Consider the following 21,609-nt stretch of genomic DNA (forward strand, 5'->3'; position numbering starts at 1 on the left):
CGAAAAGGAATAAAGAGAGATTCATTAAACCATAGAACAATGGTAATGTATGTTCTCTTTTCTTGGTCTATGACTATTCCATGCCAAAAAAAAAAGGACTGAATTCGAACTTGAAATGGAGGATATCATAATCTGATCTATACTTAAACAACTCATGCAACGAACTTCTCAATAAGCCACCCTTCTCTAGGATCCTTCGTCTGCACAACCTTCTTCGCAGGCAAAGGCCACCCAGTTCCACCAGCATCTCCCACAAGACTAGGAATAACCCAACAAGACCTCCGCTGCGGAATCCCTTCCAGCACCTCCGTCTTGCCAATCGGCTTTCCATACTCGATAAGCGGTGTGTCATGCGCAATAGCAGCAAGTTGCAATCCGCTAGGTGTGACAAGCGGGAACATTCTGATCTTGGGCGTCTGGCCCTCGACTACAGTTGCAGATTGTTGGAGGTGCGAATAGATGATATACTGCGGCATCTCCTTCGGCGAGAGCTTGGAGAGAATGGAGGTCGGGTGCACGTAGACTGCGCGCTCTGAGAGTTCTTGGTTGTTACCCTCGCGCGAGCGGAAGAGCGTCAAGTAGGGGACGTCGATTGCGCGACGGGGAGCCCGTTCTTGTTCCGGTGGAATAGGGGCCAGGTCCGCACGGATAGCGACGTGGTCGATGAAGCCTGCTGTGACGATTTGCTTGAGAGCTTTGACTTGTTTGGGAGTTGGTTCAGGCAGTTTGGCTTCGTAGGGAGCTAGGAGACCTGGGTTGTTGGAGCGGACGATGTCGGTGAGTTGGCGGCGGAGCTGGGATGCTTCTTTGAAGGCCTTGGCGCGCAGGAACATTTGCTCGCTGAAGGCATCGCCGTCTGGAGCGTAGGCGTAGGCGCAGATTGCGGAGAGGTATTTGAGGGCGTCGGAATTGTCATCGTGCTTGCTTAAAAGGCGGTGCACGCGAGCGTAGTCTTTGGCGCGTTGCTCGCGCTCTGTGTCCTCTAGTCTGTCTGCGTTGGTGTAGACTGGTCGTTCGTCGTCGCTGGAGTCTGAGTCGTCGTTCTTCTTTTCCGAAGCCTTGGGACGTGGCGGGTTGAATTCGAGCTGGTTGACGAAGAGATCACCCACGGCTAGGGCTGCGACAAGGGCAATGACGTAGGGCATGCAGCCGTGCTGGTGGCCAATGTAGAGCATCTTGCCGAAACGGGGCGAGAGAGGGTATGTGGAAAGACGGCGACCGATCTGGGTGACTTGGCCTTCGCCGGAGAGGGCACCCAGGTTCTTCAGGAGCTTCTCAGCTTTGGCAAGACCGTGACGACTGGGAGGTGTTGGGAAGGGGAAGTTGATGACATTGTGCAGGCCCATGCTCTTCATCTGGAGGACGACTCCCTCAATGGGAGTGCGCAGAATCTCTGGATCGGTGTACTCGGCGAAATCACCTTCGTAGACCGCAGAAGAGTATAGACGATAGCAGTGACCAGGGCCCGTACGACCGGCACGACCAGCTCGCTGGCTCGCACTGGCCTTGCTGATCCAGCCAATCTGGAAGCTTTGCACACCTGTGAACAGATCGAATTGCTTCTCTTTCGCTCGTCCGCAGTCAAAGACGTACTTGATACCGGGAATGGTGAGCGAGGTTTCGGCAACGTTGGTAGCCAAAATGATCAACCGTGAGTTTTCAGGCGGCGGCTCGAAGACCTTCATCTGCTCTTTTGTGGGCAGTTGCGAGTATAAAGGCAAGACATGGACACGAGTGGAGGCATCCACGGCATCTTCGCCGAGGTCGAAACCATCATCTTCATCATCTTGTTCGTCCAAGCCAGTAATCTCAAAGTCGTCGTCATAGTCGTCGGCATTATCGTTCACCTCCGTACCTCCGAGCTCCATATCCTCCACTTCCAGGGGCGCATCGTTGGCGGAAATTTCCACCTTTGCGCTGGCAGTGTCTCCCCGTTCAGTGGGCTTGAAAGCCCCCTTCAATTTCTTAGCAAGTTGACGGATCTCGTTCTGTCCAGTCAAGAACACAAGCATTCCACCGGGAGGCAGCTTGCGGTGGCCACGAGAAACTTTGCGGAAAGCCTCTTCAACGTAATCGCGCTGTGTCTTGCGGGCGAAGTGGACTGTGACAGGATACTGACGACCCTCTGCTTGCACCAGCGGTGGCGGTCCCTGGCGGAACAAGCTTGCATTCTCAGTAAAGTCTGAGATACGGAGAGTAGCTGACATGATGACAACCTTCAAGGGTTGGACAGTAGGGTCTTCTTTGCTCATCGACTTGCGCAAGCCCACAATACGGCTGACCATTCCAATGAGGATGTCGGTGTTCACACTGCGTTCGTGGGCTTCATCGATAATGATGATCGAGTACTTCAGGAGAGAAAAGTCGTCCGCAATCTCACGTAGAAGAATACCATCTGTCATGAACTTGATGGCAGTCTTCTTGGACGCGGTCGATTCGAACCGAATTTGGTACGACACCTTATCCGAGAACTGACCCAGTTCCTGAGAGACACGGTTGGCCATACTGACCGCTGCGACTCGGCGAGGCTGAGTGACACCGATCAGACCAGGGTTCGGGCTGTCCGGGTTACCAAACCCAGCTTCGAACAAGAACTGTGGGAGCTGGGTTGTCTTTCCGCTACCAGTTGCACCCCAGATGACGACAGTATCGTTGTTGTAGATTGCTTCCATAATCTTCTGCTCCTCGCCGACGACAGGGAGACCCATTCGGGCAGTTTGAATATCTTCTGAACGGTCGACATTCACGCTGAAAGCCTTGCGGAAGGGGTTTCCTGTAGTGACTTCGAGCTCGCGAGGGAGAGGTTCCTCTTCATAGACTTCATTCTTGGGTTCTTTGCGGGGAGGCGCAAAGGCATCTGGCTGATGTTCCATGGACATCGGCCCATTTGTCGAATTGAAGTCCACAGCTTCATTAATCTGCTGTCTAGCCCAGGACTTGAATGCAGACTCTCTGGGCTTGATCTTAGTGGGACCTTCTTCCTCGTCGGATTCTTCTTCGTCGTCTTCATCGTCCTCATCGGAAGAACCATCAGAGGAAGTGCCTTCGGAATCATCATCATCATCTTCTTCATCTTCAGAACCGTCCTTGGCCTCGTCCTCTGACCTATCCGAATCCATTTCCTCGTCTTTATCTCTCGATTCCTCTTCGCCGGAGTCAAAGCCTTCCCAAGCAACCTCCTTCACTGGCGCCGGCGCCGGAGCCGGCTTATTACCACGCTTCCGCTTTTTGATTATGGGGAATCCGTCCGGACCGAGTTCGAGCGGGCGCTTCAGACCACTTCCAACAGCAGCCTGGGGCTTCGGTTCAGGGATAGGGTCTGTAGCAGGATCGGAGGCCTTGAGGTCGGCATCAGAATCGTCACTGTCGTCTTCGAGGTCCCTTTTTGAGGTTGTCTTCGCCTGTGTTCGGTCGACGATCGGGACAGGAATGCCTTCGTTCTCCCTCCTGCGTTTACCCAAATCTCTTGAACTGTGTAAATACGAGGTGTCGACTTTGGCTTCGGCGAGCTTCTTCAGCAGCTCGACATTTTCTTCTTTCCGCAATTTGTTCTCCTGCAAAGTCTGTTAGATACCGGTCTTGGGCCAAAGCGAAATTTCTCACGCACAATGTATTTATCGAGACGCTTCTGCTTCTTTCCGGATACATTGGAATGCTGATCTCGAAGCTCCGCACGCAGCTTCTGTCTCTTGGCTTCTTTCTCATCTTTGGAGACGGGCGCTAGCTCCGCGACATTGGTGTCAACGGAAGCAGCATTCTCTTGCTGCCGGTGCTTTTGCTTTCGCTGACGGGGGACAAACTTCTTCATCTCGACCGATCCCAGCTCAGGACAAGATACACAAATCAAGTAAACTGTACTTGTGCTGTCGCAGTTCGTTCACGCGGGAAAAAAAATCGAGGAAACTACAAGGGCGGTGAGATACTGCCCGCATCAGCAGTGGGGAACAGCCGACCGCCTTTTGGGGAGGCATCAACAACCGCCCGCGTCAAACCGAACTCCAAACACCATCAGACATCATGGACACTCTCGATACTATTCTGAATGGCACGCTGGACCTTCCGTACCCAAATGCTACAAAACAGGTGGCTGGAATAGTCAATGGAGTCAAAACGGACGTCATGGTCATGAAATTCTCCGACAAGATCATGGTGACCATCTCGCAAGAAGGACGACTTGCTCACTGGGTTTGTCAAGACTGTTGGCTTCATTTGTACAACCACTAACGGTGTGATAGTTGCATGTACCAATGGTGAACCAGAATCCAGGCACCGAGGGCACGCACACTTTCTCCGAAGGCGGAGAAGACAGTCTTCTACCCCTCAGCGGCCTGACAGCGACCTCTCTTTTGGGTGGTTACGCTTCTGGCCAAGATACAGTTGGTCAGCTACTTGCTAGACAAATTGCCAACTCCATTGCTATCAAATCGCCGAATGAGAAAAGGCTGCTTGTTGTTGGTCTGGGACTTCGACCCATTGGTGCTGACCGAGATACTTTCTTTGCTATCAATGATCTTGCCTTGCAATGCATATGATTTGGACATCAGAAAGTGTGTCTTGACCGAGATACTTGATCAGACACTTCACGCTCCGTTCGTCGGGGTTGTACGAGACGGCCAATGATGAATTATGAAGAGACGCCAGCTTTTCACTGCAAGCGCAAGGGCGCGACCTCGAAATCGTGCCGATTTATCAGCATAATAGCGAGGCAGTCGACAGTATTGTCATGATTCAAATGGCTCTTTCCAATACAGAGACACTACTGTACCCATGGCTTTGAAGTCGGAACGTGCACAGAGTAGACCAACTACGTGCTATTTCCCGCAGGGAACTGAGACCTGCCATGTCAAGCCAATAACCGGATCGAACACTATTGGATCTTGTATGGCATTGAACAGGCGGATTGTGCTGAAGAAATCTGCTTATGTCTAGTGATACCTTTTTATTTCAAACGAATCAATGCCTTTGATGACTTATGATTATGTATATCCTCAATGCCGGTGGTTTTATTTTCAAGATAGTAAAGGCCTCAAACCCTCGAGTCACACCTCGACTTTAATCATATCACGCACTGAACAGATCCTTGTTCGCAGTCACCCATTCCTGGAACCCGGTAGAAGGTGCTCCGGTGTAAAGCTGCACATTTTGAACCCCCTCCTCATAATGAGCACGCGGAACATTGGCATCCTCATCAGTTCCGAATCTCCGAATCATATACTCCGCCAGCGGCTTAGGTAGACCATGGCTGAGGTGTTGCTCCATGGCCTCTTCCGCATTGATAGTAGTGATCTTAACAGTCTTGCCCAAAACCTTAGCAATAGTGTGAATGGCTTCTGACATCGAGATGACCTGAGGGCCATAGACATAGACCTTTCGCTGTCCATTCTTCGGTCCCTGTGCAAGAATAGTTCCACTGACCCGACCCATATCAATAGGCGTGACACAATCAAGCTCAAAGTTCGGTGTGTAAAGCTTCACCTCTCCAGCCGCGATATCGCTCTTGTTACGCAACATATTTGTGGCGAAACCTCCAGGGCGCACGGCGACGTAGTTCTCCGGACCGAAGACGTCATCGAGGTTGAGTTCCACCTGCGCGTGGATGTAAGGGATGAGATCACCGGAGTCGACGTCCTTGGGCTCACCCGAGATGGTGTAACTGCTCAGAAAGACGACAAACTCGATGCCAGCGGATTTCAGAGCTTCAAGAGTGGACTTCATGTGATCTGGAGAGCCAAAGGCGGCGTAGATGAAGGCGCGCTTGGCTCCGGATTTCTTGACGGCTGCAGCGACGGAATCGGCGTCCGTCATGTCGGCTTGGACTTTTGTGAAACCACCGTCTTGCTCTTGCTGCACACTCAGACCCGGGATGGCCTTCTTCGGGTCGCGCATGGCTAGGACAACCTTAGCTCCATGCTCTTGGGCAGTACGGGCTGCGACGGAACCGATGTTGCCGGTCGGCCCAAATACAATAACGGTCGACATGATGTTAAATGTGGAATTGATTCGTAAAGCCTCTGATCGTAAAAAAAGATGAAAGTTTCTTGAATGAGGGGTTGCTTTTATAAGTGGGTGAAGAAGTAATATCTTGTACGTCCCGCCTCGGGCTTTAGCTAACTCCGTGCCCGACCCAAAACGCAGTCCCCATACCTCCGCTAGAAACGGGGGAGTTAAGTATCTTCTAAGGCCCGAGGCAGCCGCTAGCCCTTACATCATACGTAATAAGAGGAATTAGCCGATTCATTAAATAGGCACGTAGGATCGCATTGCCTGGATCCTCAAGAAGCAGAAGGTTTGACACATTTCTATTCAGTGATATATACAAAATCGCCTCTGACTATCTTGACATGATGATGTGTTAAGGAGATTAGAGTTTCACTTTCTAATCTCTTTCTGTTTATCTTTGATGCCACGGTGGAACGGTATCCACCACATATCGTGAAGTCCATTTTTTCCCTTTAAAGTGTACCTGAGTCTTCAAATGAGGCGATACAACAATGTGCCAAAGCCAAGGCCATCAAATCCGCCTGAAGTAAAACCATAGTTGCTACCACCTCCCTCGACGCCGTCGGTCGAGTTACCATTTACCCAGTCACGGTAGGCATCGGTCCACGACGAGTTGAGACCCCTCAGTTGACCATAGTGAGCCGACAGCAACTCGGCGCCAGGGCGGACATCACCGCGCGAGCTGTTGGAGATGACTGTCTGGGTGCCCATGTAACTGTCGTAAGCAATATAGGGAACGTGATAGCCGACGTTGTACTTTGAAGTATACCCCGTACTGACGACTTGAAGTAGTATATTTTTGGACGGTGTGTGAGAGTCCGGCACTTACGCATTCAGGATTTCATTGCTGTAAGCGGTAAACATGTCATCGCCTTGGTTATAAACTTGTTGTGCGATAACACCCACAAGCATCATATCAAGCGTGGAGTGGCCCTGATCCCGGCCAGATTCTTGGCTTTGTGTGAGGGCCTTTCCACTTTCAGGCTCGGTGTAGTTGGCAACAGCAAAAACCGGCAGAGCGCGATTTGAAGGCCCAGTGCGGAAGTAGTTGACAGCATTGTCATTCATAGTCTGATTGTCGGTGAAGATACCAATAGCAATGAGCGAGGCGAGATTACACTGATCCCAGTTAGCCCAATAGTGGTAAAAATCCTGTCCATTGTGGTCCTCCAAAAAGAAGTTGTTCATGTAGGCGAACACATTGGTCAACATGGTTCCAGTAGCCGTCTTATTAGTGCTGTCCCAGCCAGCATAGTCGGTCATGAGCTCGGCGGCATTGGCCATCTGGTACCCATAGAGTCCAGAAGCGAGGAACTTGTCGCTGGTGCCGTCGATGGTCGTCAAGGTCACGGCCCAGGAATTGAGGATGTTGACCGCGGCCTCGGCGTAGGTCGTGTCATTGGAAATTCTCCAGCGAATGGCGAGTTGGTATGCAGCTGCAGTATCTCTGTAGAGATCTGGGTAATTCTCGCTGTTGACCCCGTTATAGCCTCGGTACACGGTCTGCCGAGGAGTTGGTAGGTAAGAAGACTGCGCGTAAGGGCTTTCAGTCAGCAAGGTCCAAACAATATTCCATGGCTCGTCGCCATTGGTGACATGGGTATTGATGCGCTCGAAATCTTGAATGGTATGAAGTGCTCCGGGGTGAACAAAGGCAGCGGTAGAGACTGAGAAGGTGAGGAAGAAGGCGAGGAAATAAGCGAGCGTAGGCATGGCTTGCATACAAAAGGAGTGACTTGAAGTATAGTTGTGAGCACTTAAAGGGGCATCCTATAGAGCTTTATAGCTTGGACGGGACCCCACACGAGAGTTAAAAACCGTACTTCACTTCGACGGTGAGCTAGGAGCAGCGAGGTAACTGCCAAAATGCACAAATGATCAGCACCCATCAGTGAGTGGGGATAGTATTGTTTCACGTTGATGGGGGAAGGAAGGGGAGTTCACGATTGCCGGGCTGTGGCCTCCAAAAAGCAAGTATTCGAAGATTAAGTTGTCGAGTTAACATACTAGGTACCTAGGTCATTCTTGGAAAAATAGAAGTTCAGTAGATTCTTTTTCGCATCTTGTATTGCCGATTGTCGTTTGAAGAACTCCCTTGAACTAATATCGACACCATATCCCGGCTGCTGTCCGGTCGGGATATTGCCTCGTCGGGGTTAGCGTTGGGGCGCGGGAATCACCTACGCACGTTACCTCAATGTTCCGATGACAAAAGACCCTGAATGAACGAATGACAGGTGGGTTGATATATGCTTAAACTGTACTTTGAGAGAGGGTCCAAGATGAAACATGAAAAAAAGACCGTCACTCTACTGGATGTAACCTGTATTGTTGGTCCGTATGATGACATCAGAAATTGCATTTCATTTGAACGTAAATACCGCTGGCTTCACAACCTCTAGGCTGAATCAACAGTTGTACTCAAATATATTGAATGGGCTCAGCTCAGCAAACAGTGGCTTCGAAAGCGCTGTCTTTAATATCATGGCCTGTGCGGCATCAAACTGGCAATGCCCCAGTAAAACGGTCAAGCTGCTGTTAAATAAGTTCTAGAGCGCCCGGGTTTCCTGCCAGAAACATGCGCCAACTCTCATTTACCCGTTTATCCTATAGTTTGCAAAATCTTTCGCCAGGAGCATCTTATTTCCCAGAACATGACTAAGCCTATCTGGGATTGTGGTGGATACCAAAGTATTGGATCAACCAATCGTATGTATTTTGTCATCATCTCGCATGAGAGTATTGGAACGCTTGGAACGCCGGCTTCTTCAATATTCGAAGCTGTCGGGGATATGGAAACATTGAAGGGTATAAGAAGAGGTCTACTCGTCACTTGAATTTTCTAAATTCCAGATTCTAAAACTCAAAAACTTTTGCCTTTGCCTATCTCTCTACTCAACACTTCGAGCAAAATGAGATATGTGCAACTCGGAAGTAGCGGTCTACGCATCGCCCCAATTGGTGTAGGGTGCATGAGTTTTGGAAGCCCCGAGGGCCGTTACAAGTGGTCAATCCCGGCAGACGAAGCACTGCCGGTACTGAATCATTGCTACGAATCCGGCCTCAACTTCTTCGACACCGCAAACGCCTATTCCAGTGGCCTGTCTGAAGAGATTATTGGCAAAGCAATCAAGAAATACGGATGGCGCCGGGGAAACATTGTCATCGCAACCAAACTATGGGCACCTGTTGGCCGCGGTTCCGAACAGCCAATGGCTATGACAGACCATGAAAAAGACAATGCCGGCTATGTGAACCAATACGGGCTGAGCCGGAAGCATATCTTCGAGAGTGTCGAGGCCAGCCTACAAAGACTCGACCTACCCTACGTCGATTTGCTGCAGATCCATCGTTTCGACCCCCGAACCCCCGTGAAGGAAACAATGGAGGCGCTTCATGATATTGTCAAGTCCGGCAAAGTGCGCTACATCGGTGCTTCATCCATGTGGGCTCATCAGTTCCTTGAGTACCAATACACGGCTCGCATCCACGGCTGGACGGAGTTTATCTCGATGCAGAATCTTCATAACGCTATCTACCGTGAGGAAGAGAGGGAGATGTACCCTGCATGTGTCAAATTTGGAACTGGTGGGATTCCTTGGAGCCCCGTTGCAATGGGCTTCTTGGCTCGACCCTGGCGTGACTTTTCGAAAACTACACGTGGAGAGGTCCAGGGTCCTGGTTTCCATGGATGGCCAACTACAGAGACGGATAGAAAAATCAACGAGCAAATCCAGAAGATTGCGGAGCAGCGTGGTGTGTCAATGGCAATTGTGGCAATTGCTTGGTCTCTTTCCAAGCCATTTATTACGGCGCCGATTCTAGGAATGAGCAAGAAGGAGAGAGTTGATGAGGCAGTTGAGGCTATCTCCTTCGAGCTCAGTCCCACTGAGTTGAAGAGCATTGATGACCTATATGAGCCCAAGAAGGTGCTTAGCCATCAATAAAGCTTTCGTACATCGCTTTAAGACCTCAATACAAATTTTCCAACGGCAACTTAAGATGCAGACTATTTCAGTGATCTCAACATCCAATGAATACCATGTCGAGCGCAGTAGTATGATGAAAATTCTTGTCATAGAAAACTATGTACCAAGTCAATATTGCAAGAATTGAATCTATAGAACCAAGACCCACTATCTAGAAAATCTACCACAATAGATTAGCGTCATGCAAGCGGATGACATAGTGGGTCAAATTAACCATTGGAACACTTGGAAATGACGCAAGCTTGGTTCCCAAGGTTAGACCCGAACTTAATACTCAGGACTGGCACCACGACGTGAGCCTGCCTTTCCTCTCACCTTTTTTATCCCCAGTGTGTGCCAGCCAAACCCACGATCCACTAGGCACCTACCCCTTCCTGTCATCAAATTGCATACAGCCTGGAAGCGAATTTGGTACCTCAGCTGACCACAAACATGGATCCATCAGCAGAGGGCCTATCTGAAAGGCGAATCGCTTTGAGATTGTCCTCGCAGCAGCGCAGTGCATGGCCAGACGAGGATTGGTCGGGTATTACCGATCAGAAAACACGCCGGCGGCTACAAAATCGCCTGAATCAACGGGCTCGACGTAAGTCCGCTGTTCGCCAGCTACCAACTAGCGAGTAACATTTTAACCGTTTATACAAATAGGTCTACATAATAAAAACCAGCTAACCCATTCTGGAGAAAGAAACACAAAAGAGTGCCATGGTTCTCCTTTTAATGCACAACATGACCCGGCCGCACTTGTTATTGCTCCTCAAAATAATGATCTAACACTGGCAACGCCTGCTACCATTGACGTCACCTCTCTCTCGGAGATCGAGGACGTGCACATACTGGAATCCAATTCCCCAGCGACAAAAGCACGTATGGCCCGATTAGAAAGAATGGCCCTTCAATACTACACTACGGGTTCCCCGCGAAACGATCTATTACTCAACCTAGTCCAACTCAATTTCACTAGAGCCCTGATCGAAAATATAAGAATTTTGGGCCTCAAATCCGATCAGCTTCACGACGATGCAATCTCACAATTCAACACCGCTGGCCCATGGCAAGATGTCACTCTTTATAACCTTCCAATAAGTCTCCAGCCTACTGTGATCCAGCGCTCTATCCCGCATCACCCGTGGTTGGACTTGCTACCTGTTCCCCAAATGAGGGACAATTTGATCCTTGCTGGAGAAATCGAGGAAGAGACACAGCTCTGTCTGGATATGAAGGGTAGTGGGAGCATGCGATCGGGGAGAGGAGGTATTATTGTTTGGAGCGATCCTTGGGATCCGGCGGGGTGGGAGGTCACGGAGGCTTTCGCTCGTTCTTGGGGCTGGGTCCTCATGAATTGTTATGATTTGGCCCATTCTACGAATCGGTGGCGGGCAAAGCGGAATGAAAAACCGCTGTTTCGAATGAGTTGAGGTCTAAGTTGATTGGTATAGAACTTCCGAATGGGAGAGTACTAAGTAGGCGTCATCGTGTTCAAGGATGAATACTTGCGGCGTGCAAGATTTAGAGGCAGACCACCGCTGAAGTGTTGGCACCATGATGCAGTATCTTGCACCCAGCGATTTTTACCCTGGTTTTAAGACCAATACCATTCCGAAGGAACGTTTTCTGTCCGCCGCTGGGGCCAAGATATCATCAAACATCCTATCGCGTGAGCGAAAGCACAGTAACGACCAAACTGACGCTGGGACTTCTCAAACCGATCAGCAGATCGAACAAGAGAATCAAAGCTTTGAAACTAAAGCAAAACGCTCATATATTTGTTCTGATTCAAATATTTTATGGTTTTCTTATAGTGGGCTTTGATTATTAGATTTGCGATTGCATTGGATCAATAGATCACGCATAACAATGAAGCATTTTCTGCCACTATCACTGCGCAACCTCTACCCGCTTCATAGAAAAGACACCTCTGCGAAGAGGGATCAAAACTCAATCCCCCAACCCTCTGCGCCCTAAGTTTCATTTCATGTGAGGAAATTTCCGACGCATTTGCTAGATTAGGCACGTATAGTTCGAAGTCACGTGAACTGATGTCAACTTGATAGGGGTGGATCATCAACTTCACATCGTATATTTATCGACAACAGCGTAAATATCAATCCGGAGAATCATTCCGATCTGTTAAACTGTGTCCAATCCACAGGTCAGCTGGTTATGCGCCCCGCTTTCCCGATTAAGTCGCGTCGCGCAACGTGAGATGAGGGTGCACTTTCCCATGATCATTTCTGACCTCCTCATCGTAACGATCACCCCAACTCGTCCCCAAACCTTTCGTAACTGCTCAAATTCTATTTCCAATCGGACCCCTCACTATGGATTTGCCCGACGACGACGACGCCATGCTGAGGGCGGGTATCGCAGCATCACTGCGTGACGCCCAAGCCAACGCGAACCGAGATCGCGGCCAACAGGATCGAAATACAGACGCAGCGTCTCATGCTGCAGAGACCCAGCTTGTTGACCTGACACAGGATTCTGACGAGGAACCCGACCTTCAGGAAGTCTTTCCCAAATCAAAGTCTGTCGTAGGTTCTGATACCGATGACGAGGCTGATGCGGCTCAAACCAAGGTCCCTTACGAGGCTGCCAGAGAGTCCATCCCCAGTCGTGCCATTAATGTCGACGCCGAGGACGAGGATTCCTCAGATGAAGAGCTCAAACTTGCAATCGCCTTATCCCTGGGAGCAGCCGACCCTGGACGCGCGACTGATACTCCGGTTCCTACCGATTCTCAGAAGTCCATCGAAAAGCCAGGTGAAACCCCAAAGCAGTCTTTTGGCATTCTCGGCATGGACCGGAAACATATGGAGGAAGAGCGTCTCGCCCGTCAACTTAAACGCAAGGCTGAAGACTCCGTCCCTGCATCTGATTATGAAAGTCGTGGATTTCCGACAAAGGCGCGTAAGATCAACTCGGTTGCTGGACCTGAGAGTGGTGACTCGTCGCCCTTCGCGGACTCCGCTTCGTCGGCTCTTCCAACGCCTGATATCTGCGATCGACCAGATTCCAACCACCCTGACTGCAAAGTCAAGCCACTCGCGCGATCCATCCCGCAGTTCCCCCTCGGGGCTATAAAGAGAACTTCGATTGGTCACAAAGCTCGTTCCGGTGACGAATTCACCATTGAAGAGGTGCTACAGCGCGGGGACCTTGAGCTAGCGGTCCTCAGCTCGTTCCTGTGGGATATGGAATGGCTCTTCACGAAGATGGATACTTTCAATACGCGATTTATCCTCATGATGCATGCGAAAGAAGAAAGCACAGTAAGAACCATGAGAACCCTCTATGGGAATGTGTATTAGCCTGAGGATTCTGACAACCTATGGAATATCAGAGAATTCAGTATCAGGAAGAGACTGCCTCAATGTCGAACCTGCGCCTGTGCTTCCCTCCCATGGATGGTCAAATTAACTGCATGCACTCGAAGCTCATGTTGCTTTTCCACCCCACTTACATGCGAATCGCGATCCCGACTGCCAACCTAACGTCAACTGATTGGGGTGAGAACAACCTGATGGAGAACGTGAGTAAAGAGTGTGGGCGCTTGAACGTACCCCGGACACTCGAACGTATTCTGTTGTAATGTTTCACTTGTTGACATGATAATAGACCGTTTTCGCGATTGATCTACCGAAGAAAGGCACCGAATCCGGCTCCGACGAAGACATGAAACCCCCATTCTACAAGGAACTAGTTTATTTTTTGAAGGCAAGCACACTGCATGATAACATTATCAAAAAGCTGGAAAACTTCGACTTCAGCAAGACTGCTCGCTATGCATTCGTTCACACCATGTAAGTGTCCCTTAGTCTCAAGACATACTCACTGGTCTCACAATCCACAGTGGCGGAACCCACAGCAGTGAGCAGGCATGGCGACGCACTGGCTACCCTGGCCTTGGTCGTGCTGTGACAGACCTCGGTCTCCAGACTACTGAGCCTGTGGATATGGATTATGTGGTACGTACATATATCAAGGAACATGTAACTGGCCCTTCTAATATAGACAGACATCCTCTATCGGCTCATTGAACGACAACTTTGTACGTGCCATGCACTATGCCTGCAAGGGTAAGTTTTTACTTTTGAACCTCGCACACCAAACCTAACTCAATTGATAGGCGACGACGGTCTCAGCGAGTACATACTTCGGACCCAGAAGAACCCCTTCATGGCCCAGACGGATGACGACACCCGACGACCCATGCTTGAGGCCCACGCTCGTGACGAGTGGAAGGAGCATGTTCGCGTCTACTTCCCGTCCGACTTGACGGTGCGAAATGCTCATGCTCATCCCCAGAATACCGCAGGGACAATCTGCTTCCAAAGGAAGTGGTGGTTCGGCTCCTCTTTCCCTCGGGGTATCCTCCGGGACTGCGAGGGCGCCAGGGATAAGAGAATATTGATGCATAATAAAGTATGTTCAAGTATCTTGAGAATTTTTATTCAAGCTCTTTTGACGTATTACTAACCCCCTAAAGCTCATCTTCGTTTGGCCTCAAAAAGACATTATCCGAGATAACACCAAGTGCACCGCCTGGGTCTACGTCGGGAGTGCCAATTTCTCCGAGAGTGCATGGTAAGCCAGCACCTACTCATAACCTTCCAAGCGTAACTAACCCATGAAAGGGGACGTCTCGTCAAGGACCGAACTACCAAAGAAGCCCGCCTGAATTGCCGCAACTGGGAATGCGGCGTCATCGTGCCCATCACTAACCCCTATGAAGGCATTCCCCAGCCCAAAATTTCATCCGAACTGTCCGTCCAGGAACAGTTCGCCGCAATCGACCAGGACGGGCAGGAGAAGAAGTTTCCCATTTCCGAAATCAACGCCTTTGTCCCTGTTCCTATGAAGGTTCCTGCCAAGGCTTACAAGGAGAAGTCGGTGACAGTTGACAATCCCTTCGGCAGGCTCATGGGTTCATCTAACACATCCGTTGCTGGCCCCAGTAGCAAACCCACAAACAACAAACCGCTTGAGCCGTGGTTCTTCATGGGTTAGTAGCACATGAAACAGATACAACATTGCAGGCTTGATGATCTCTCCAATGAGTTTTGCAGCGTGGTCTAGGTGCTAGATACGTGGGTTTTCTATGTTTTCTACGCTTTGCATATCACCATGGAATGGACGATACTTGATTCTCAACTCATAGTAACTAAGAATAACGAAAAATAGAAAACACGTGTACGATCATGAATATTTTGAGATCTAGGTAATGTTTCGCTATAAACTTTTAGAGGTGCTCTGATCCGCAGATCTAGAGTATCTATTTCAATGTTCTGGGCGCCTTCTAATGAGGAAATCAAAGACCAAGCGCATTGCGCGCCACACAAATGCTCCATGTAAATGCACATTAAATAGACCATGTCACCGAGATGACCGGAAAGATGGCCAGACAGAAGAAGTGGAAAAGAAATAGGAAAGAGAAAGAGAGAGAGAAAGGAAAGAGGGTAAGAATGAGACAAATCACTCAGACGCCTCCTTCTTCTGGAACGGCTTCTTGATAGCTTCAATGAGAAGACCACCAAGACCAAACACATATCCAAGACCGAAGCTCCAGCCACGGACACGAACAGTGTAAATGAAGAAGTAGACAAGAGCCCAGTTGATAATGACGAAAGCCAAGAAAATACCGAAGCAGCGCCACTTATCACCGGCGTGCACATTGAGGTTGGCCATGTACTCCGAGCCAGTGGAATAGGGACAGTACTCGCAGTTTTTCGTCGCGTTGGGATCATTCAAGTATCCGACACCGGCGAGGTTCTTCACGTAGTTCCCAGCGTACTGCTCACAAGTCTGACCAGGAGGCGGGTTGAAGCGTGTGAATTCCTCAGAAGCACACTCAATCTGCACTGCCGGAAGAATGGAGGAGAGAACACCGCGCAGCCACCAGGTCACAGGGTTGACGTAGTACATCCAGTATTTCCAGAAGACGGGGTAATCGGCGTAAGGGCGGACGATACCGTTGAACAGGTTGACCATGACGAAGAAGAAGGGGAGGACGTTCGAGATGACGGTGAAAGAAGGAGCGAAGGCGCAGATCCATTGACCCCAAGAGGCTTGGAAGAGGAAGAAAAGTATCGACATCAGGAAGACGTAGCCTGCTGATGAGGAGTCGGTGGGCAGGCCAACGGGGTAGTACCAGAAAAGCCAGTAGACGAGACCGGTGATGATAGCGGCGGGAATTTCGCAGACGACATTTGCTGTGCAGAAGGCGACCCAGCCGTAGATGCGGGATGGATATTCGCGGGCTTCCCAGAGGGCGCGGTTGATGTAGAACTTGGGCACGACGGAGTTAAGGACGATCGGGGGAATCAGGATGATCACGAAGCATGAGAACATGCGGTCTTGCATGCTGGCGACTGTGTTCGGAAGCATCCAGAAGGTGAAACCGTTGAAGATACCGATGATCACACTGACGAAGAGCTTGCCGTAGTAGTAAGAGGAATCACGCCAGTACTGGGTGAACAGACGCTTGGTGAGAAGCTCAATTTGGACACCTGTGGGCGCGGCGAACTCGTATGTCGTGCTGCCGCTGTCCTCGATGGGAAGCTTGCTACGCTCCGTCCTGATGCGTTCGATCTCTTCGAGCATTTCGCGATTCTGTTCAGAAGAACGCCATTCCTCGTTCCAGTCGACCTTCTTGCCGTCGCGCTCAGTGGACTTGGCGGCAGTTTCTAGGATGAACTCGGCGACGTTCTTGTTAGGGGGACAAGCGAAGCCGCGGTCGGCGAAGTACTTGACCACGGAAGCACCCCCCTTTGCCGACGGGGCCGAAATAAAAGGTGTTACCGCCGGGGTTGAGGGCCAGGATCATGTCGAACTGCTGAATCAGCATGGATGACGGCTGGTGGATGGTGCAGACGATAGCCTGCCCGGCCTGGGACAGCTTCTTCAGGAATCGAACAATGGAGAAAGCGGCTTGACTGTCGAGACCACTGGTGGGCTCGTCAAGGAAGAGAAGAAGGGAAGGCTTGGCGGCCAATTCGACACCAATAGTGACGCGCTTCTTCTGCTCGACATTGAGAGAGCCGACGATGGCGTCCTGAATCTCTTCGAGTTCCAAAAGGTCGATAATTCGGTTGACGTAGTCGATCTTCTCCTGGCGGGGAACATGGCGGTCTTGACGAAGGATAGCCGAGAATTCCAAAGCCTCGCGAATGGTAGAGGTGTTATCGTGCAGATCCATTTGCTCACAGAAACCAGTACCGCGTTGGAAGTCAGCTCCAAGAGGGTGACCGTCAACAAGCATGTCACCCTTAACGACACCCATCTTCTGGCGCTGAGCCAGAGTGTTGAGCAGAGTAGTCTTACCAGCACCAGAGGCACCCATAAGAGCAATCATAACACCGGGCTTAGCGTAGCCATTGACACTGTTGAGCAGCTTGCGAGTTCCATTGCCATAGGGGACAGTGTACTCGACGTCAGACCAGGTGAAACAGCGCTCGCTCGAAGACAGTCGGTTGAAAGCAGCATCCTCCCCAGAAGAAGGAGATTGGCCGCGAGCGTTAGCAGCATCAGCGTTCAGGTCGGCAACCTTCTCCTCATCATTCTCCTTGCCAGTCTGAGCAGCAATCTTCTTGGCACGCTTGGACTTCTTGAAGACCAAGGCGCCGCCGCCGCCGCCAACAAATGAGAGGAACTCGGCAGCCCACACAGTGACCAGAATGTACAAGACAGTGAAAGCAATGACGACACCAAAGTTGCGCCAGAGGTGGTGACGAGTGAACTGGAAGTTTGTCGACAGATACTGAACGCCAGTGACTTCAGTCGCGCCCACAGAGGAACCAGTCAAGGCACAGCCCTGGTAGTTAGGATCAACCCCGGGGCCCTGGGGAACAAGCTGCGAGGGAGCACACTGCATAACACGGCCGGCGAATTCATTAGTCAAGACAGCCTCATAACTGTATGAGAGCGGGTTGACATAGAACAACCATCCAAACCAGATAGAGTCGCCGATCAAAGTCTGCTTAGGGATAACATAGCCGACGAAGAGAATCAGCAGGTTCAGAGCGATACCAGCAAATCGCACCGCGTCATCGATAGTCGGCGACAAAGCGGCAAACATGCGGTACATCGAGGTGATACAGAACGTCGTCGTATACACGAACAGGAAGTAGATGAAGAACTTAGAAGCAGTCACATCCAACCCAGTCATGAAGTAGACGATAATCGTAAAGGGAACAACCATGCAGAAGATAGCCGGGAAATCAACGACCACACGAGCGATCGAAACAGCGGAGGGACGATAGAAAGCATAATCCTTGTGACGGGCAACGATGCCTCTGCCGGAGACAGCGGGCATCAGCTCGGTCAATTGCAACCAGCCAAGGAACAGAATAGAGAAGAACAGAGCACCACCACGCGAGAATGCACCGCTGGTATCCAGAGCCTCTCCGTAGAACAGAGAAGCGACAATGAGACCGTTGGAGATGATAATGAAGTACTTAGTGTAGAGAGAGGTCTTGTCACCCCACAGCAGCCAGAACTCGCGCTGAACGCAAGCCAAAACCTGGCGCGCCAGGGAAACGGTGTAAGGAGACTTCTTGGAGACATTCTTACTCTTAGAGTCCGCGACGGTCTTTTGGAAACGGCGGGTATCCTCCAACTCAGTTTCCTGGAGACGATTCTCGTAGCTGCTGACATCATTGGAGATATACTTGTAGGTCTCGCTTTCTCTGAAGACGCGCTCAAGCTCCTCGGCGGTCTTGGGGGTCGAAGCCTCGCGACCGGACTGGAATTCACGAGCATTGGGGTCACAGAGCGAAGTCAGGAAATCGGCGGTGGTCGACTGCTCGGAGCAGTGGAATCCGAGATTGATGAAGTACTGGCGAGCTTTATTGGCGGGGCCCTGGTAAAGCATACGGCCTTCGTCGATGACCATAACCTTATCCATGAGTTCGTAGATACTCTCACCAGCCTGGTATAGGGTGACCAGAGTGGTGCGCTTGCTGACATCAGTCATAATACGCAGCGACTTGGCGTAGTCGAGAGCAGTGCTTGCATCTAGACCACGAGTAGAGTTGTCCCAGCAGACAACGGAAGACTTGGTGGCCAGAGTCTCGGCGATACTGACACGCTTCCGCTCACCACCAGAAACACCACGAACGTACTCGTTACCCACCATAGTGTTCTTGGTGTGGCTGATACCGAACATCTTCAGCAGCGCATCAATAATGATAGGGATGCTGTCGCGGTCGTGCTTGCGAGTTTTGTTGATCAGCGAGAACTTGAGCGTCTGCCAGACCGTGAGCGTCGGGAAATGTTGGTCATCCTCAGGGTTGTAGTTGACTTCGCCACGGAAGTGCTTGTTCTGATCCTTCGCAGAGAGACCACCATAGCTAATATCGCCATGGACAGCCGCAAAAGCACCACGGTCATTGGCGATTGCCTTGAGGAAAGTAGTACATCCGGCACCGGGACGACCGAGCACCAGCATCATCTCACCCTCACGGACAGCACCGCTGAAATCGTTGATGAGATTGCGAATCGGAGGCTTCTTGCCCACCCGCGCCTGGGGCACGAATCGACAAATGATGTTATATAGATCTGGGCCGAAAGTGCCAACCACAGCATGCGGCAAAGTACGCACAAACGAAGCGCCAGTCTCAATACCCTGAACAGTGAGATTCTTGAAGACGACACCAACCTTCTTTGCGGGCTCGCCAGCGGTCGTACGGCGCTCAAGGTGGCCGCCGACAAGGAACTCGCCTAGGTCGAAGCCAGTGTCCTCGGTATCAGTTGACTCTTCATCCAGGGCCTTCTCTTCATCCTTGCGACTGGCGCGGGACTTCAAACGCTTAGCGGTGGTCGATCGGGTGCGGTGCAAGCTCAGACGGGTCAATTCCCGGCGCATCTCCTCCAAATCGTCCATAGCACGGTGGCGGGAGACGGGCTCACCCGCCTCCTTCTCGCCCCAGCGGCCCTCAACGCTATCATGAGAGCTATCGTTAGAGGAGCCGGTGAAGGTCGGGTCTAGGGCCTCGGTCTGGCCATTGATCTCTTCCGTCGCGACGTCATTATGATTATCGGCAGACCCTTCGGTATGTGTGATTCCGTTGGCTTCTTGGCCAGAACCGTTTGACTGAATATTGGAGTTCTCGGTGCGGGATTCGTTGTGACTAGTAGTTGTGGTATAGGTCGAGAATTCTGGACGGGAAGTCATGTTCTCGGCCTGCGCTTCCAATGCGCGATGGTCGGCGTCCATCTCGGACAGGAAGGTCTACTCAGCAAAATGCAGAGAAGTTAATGTATTAGGAGGGTAAGTACAGGAGGACAAAAGGAAAAAAAAAGAGCGTTCAACGATTCTCCGATAAAGAGGGGCGGTGTTTAACCATTTAAACCATTAGCCATGTCCAGGTCCATGCAAACGCTTAAGTCCGAGACCCATAGCTGGATTTGTAAGGCTTGTCATGTTCCAATTATCGGGGAGCGTATTCGTCAAAAGAAGGACAGCTTTGGTGGGTCCCATGAGTCAGGTTGATTCATTGCGGGTCATACCGCTTCAGAGATTTCGTGCACGGAGATATCCACCGGGGTTTAGCCGATCCACAGTCAGCGGAATATTGGATTCCTATCGACCGTCAGCAATCTTGGCCCTCCCCGAAAGCGCCATGCTTATTCATAATTCGACCGAATGCGCTCTGATTGGACATTGGCGATGGATGTGGAACCCAAAAATGGGCAAGGAATCTATATTCCGCATGCAGAAACGAGGTCCTTGAATTAGACTCCATCTATGTCCGGGCCCCACCCAGGGCCTGCCTGATTCATGTTCCCAGCGCCCTCGGCGAGTTTCCCGTACTGTTGTCCCCGTCAGCAGCCTGTGCCTAATCCCTCTCGGCACTTGAAACACATCCGATTGCTAATTATTGCTCATGGTGACCCACCGTCCTAGCATGTTCTATTTCCATGAGCTCAACCTCGGTATTATGCTTGGAAATGATTCGTGCTTGCTTAGAAATATGATCCCAAGTCACCCTGAGACAACCGGACCAAATTAGCTCATTTTAACTACTATTGACTTTTACAGTAGTATAGGCTAGGCGATAAGTCTATCATAGAACGTAAGATCTCTATTAGGCTCGGGGAGCCACCCACCGCCCTTATCCATTTAAGTTAGCCCAAATCTAGAAAACAAACGAAAGTACAGGCCCGCTCCGTGCAAAATGCCGAACCGTTCGTGACGCTTCGAACCCGATGGGTCCCATCCACCCTCGCAGTCCGGGATGACCCCGGTCGATCGGGTCTCGAAGCGCACGTCTTTGGGCCTTTTATCAATCTTCCGTATCACATGGCTCCCTTGCAGGTTGCAGGTTGCAGCGGACATCTAGCCGAAGCAGCTCTGAATTGCCTACGTATGTACTTGCACAAGCAGGCAATATCGCCCAAGGTGCAACGAGGTTAATATGCTATACAGAGAACTCGATACCCAAAGGCCCCAGATTGCAGTCCGAGCGCTGTTCTAGGGCTTCGCTTCGCTGCCGTCTACGATCCGCTTCTGCAAATCTAATCTGGAGTGGGTCTTCACTGCGACTTTGAGACGTTGCTCCGGTCGGGCTAGACGTGTATGCTCTCTGCATGAGGTATTTACGTGAGTCAGTCGCCGCGG

At 50.8% G+C, this 21,609-nt stretch overlaps 8 protein-coding genes across 8 annotated transcripts; 4 read left to right on the forward strand and 4 right to left on the reverse strand.

The window, feature by feature from the left end:
* Positions 1-152: 152 nt before the first annotated feature.
* On the reverse strand, positions 153-3,808 carry N7443_000562 (ATP-dependent RNA helicase ECM16; the record flags this gene model as incomplete). Its single annotated transcript, XM_056880618.1, has 2 exons — positions 153-3,554; positions 3,608-3,808. The coding sequence occupies 2 exons, from the start codon at positions 3,806-3,808 to the stop codon at positions 153-155; spliced, it is 3,603 nt and encodes a 1,200-aa protein (XP_056745856.1).
* Positions 3,809-4,017: 209 nt separating this feature from the next.
* On the forward strand, positions 4,018-4,532 carry N7443_000563 (uncharacterized protein; the record flags this gene model as incomplete). Its single annotated transcript, XM_056880619.1, has 2 exons — positions 4,018-4,185; positions 4,236-4,532. 2 exons carry the CDS (start codon positions 4,018-4,020, stop codon positions 4,530-4,532), a joined length of 465 nt encoding a protein of 154 aa, XP_056745857.1.
* A 529-nt stretch (positions 4,533-5,061) lies between these two features.
* N7443_000564 (uncharacterized protein) lies at positions 5,062-5,979 on the reverse strand (the record flags this gene model as incomplete). The annotated part of the gene is made up of 1 exon (XM_056880620.1): positions 5,062-5,979. The coding sequence occupies one exon, from the start codon at positions 5,977-5,979 to the stop codon at positions 5,062-5,064; it is 918 nt and encodes a 305-aa protein (XP_056745858.1).
* Positions 5,980-6,471: 492 nt separating this feature from the next.
* On the reverse strand, positions 6,472-7,713 carry N7443_000565 (putative GPI anchored protein; the record flags this gene model as incomplete). Its single annotated transcript, XM_056880621.1, has 2 exons — positions 6,472-6,775; positions 6,830-7,713. 2 exons carry the CDS (start codon positions 7,711-7,713, stop codon positions 6,472-6,474), a joined length of 1,188 nt encoding a protein of 395 aa, XP_056745859.1.
* Positions 7,714-8,912: 1,199 nt separating this feature from the next.
* Positions 8,913-9,947, forward strand: N7443_000566 (aldo/keto reductase; the record flags this gene model as incomplete). Its single annotated transcript, XM_056880622.1, has 1 exon — positions 8,913-9,947. One exon carries the CDS (start codon positions 8,913-8,915, stop codon positions 9,945-9,947), a length of 1,035 nt encoding a protein of 344 aa, XP_056745860.1.
* Positions 9,948-10,421: 474 nt separating this feature from the next.
* Positions 10,422-10,613, forward strand: N7443_000567 (uncharacterized protein; the record flags this gene model as incomplete). The annotated part of the gene is made up of 1 exon (XM_056880623.1): positions 10,422-10,613. The coding sequence occupies one exon, from the start codon at positions 10,422-10,424 to the stop codon at positions 10,611-10,613; it is 192 nt and encodes a 63-aa protein (XP_056745861.1).
* Positions 10,614-12,310: 1,697 nt separating this feature from the next.
* N7443_000568 (uncharacterized protein) lies at positions 12,311-14,999 on the forward strand (the record flags this gene model as incomplete). The annotated part of the gene is made up of 8 exons (XM_056880624.1): positions 12,311-13,261; positions 13,333-13,521; positions 13,608-13,792; positions 13,843-13,957; positions 14,008-14,068; positions 14,119-14,414; positions 14,479-14,576; positions 14,627-14,999. 8 exons carry the CDS (start codon positions 12,311-12,313, stop codon positions 14,997-14,999), a joined length of 2,268 nt encoding a protein of 755 aa, XP_056745862.1.
* A 465-nt stretch (positions 15,000-15,464) lies between these two features.
* atrF (ABC drug exporter AtrF) lies at positions 15,465-20,205 on the reverse strand (the record flags this gene model as incomplete). The annotated part of the gene is made up of 2 exons (XM_056880625.1): positions 15,465-16,736; positions 16,768-20,205. 2 exons carry the CDS (start codon positions 20,203-20,205, stop codon positions 15,465-15,467), a joined length of 4,710 nt encoding a protein of 1,569 aa, XP_056745863.1.
* Positions 20,206-21,609: the final 1,404 nt, after the last annotated feature.

This window comes from Penicillium atrosanguineum (genome assembly GCF_028827265.1).
Source record: "Penicillium atrosanguineum strain IBT 20685 chromosome Unknown utg000001l_segment0_segment0, whole genome shotgun sequence".
NCBI lineage: Eukaryota > Fungi > Ascomycota > Eurotiomycetes > Eurotiales > Aspergillaceae > Penicillium > Penicillium atrosanguineum.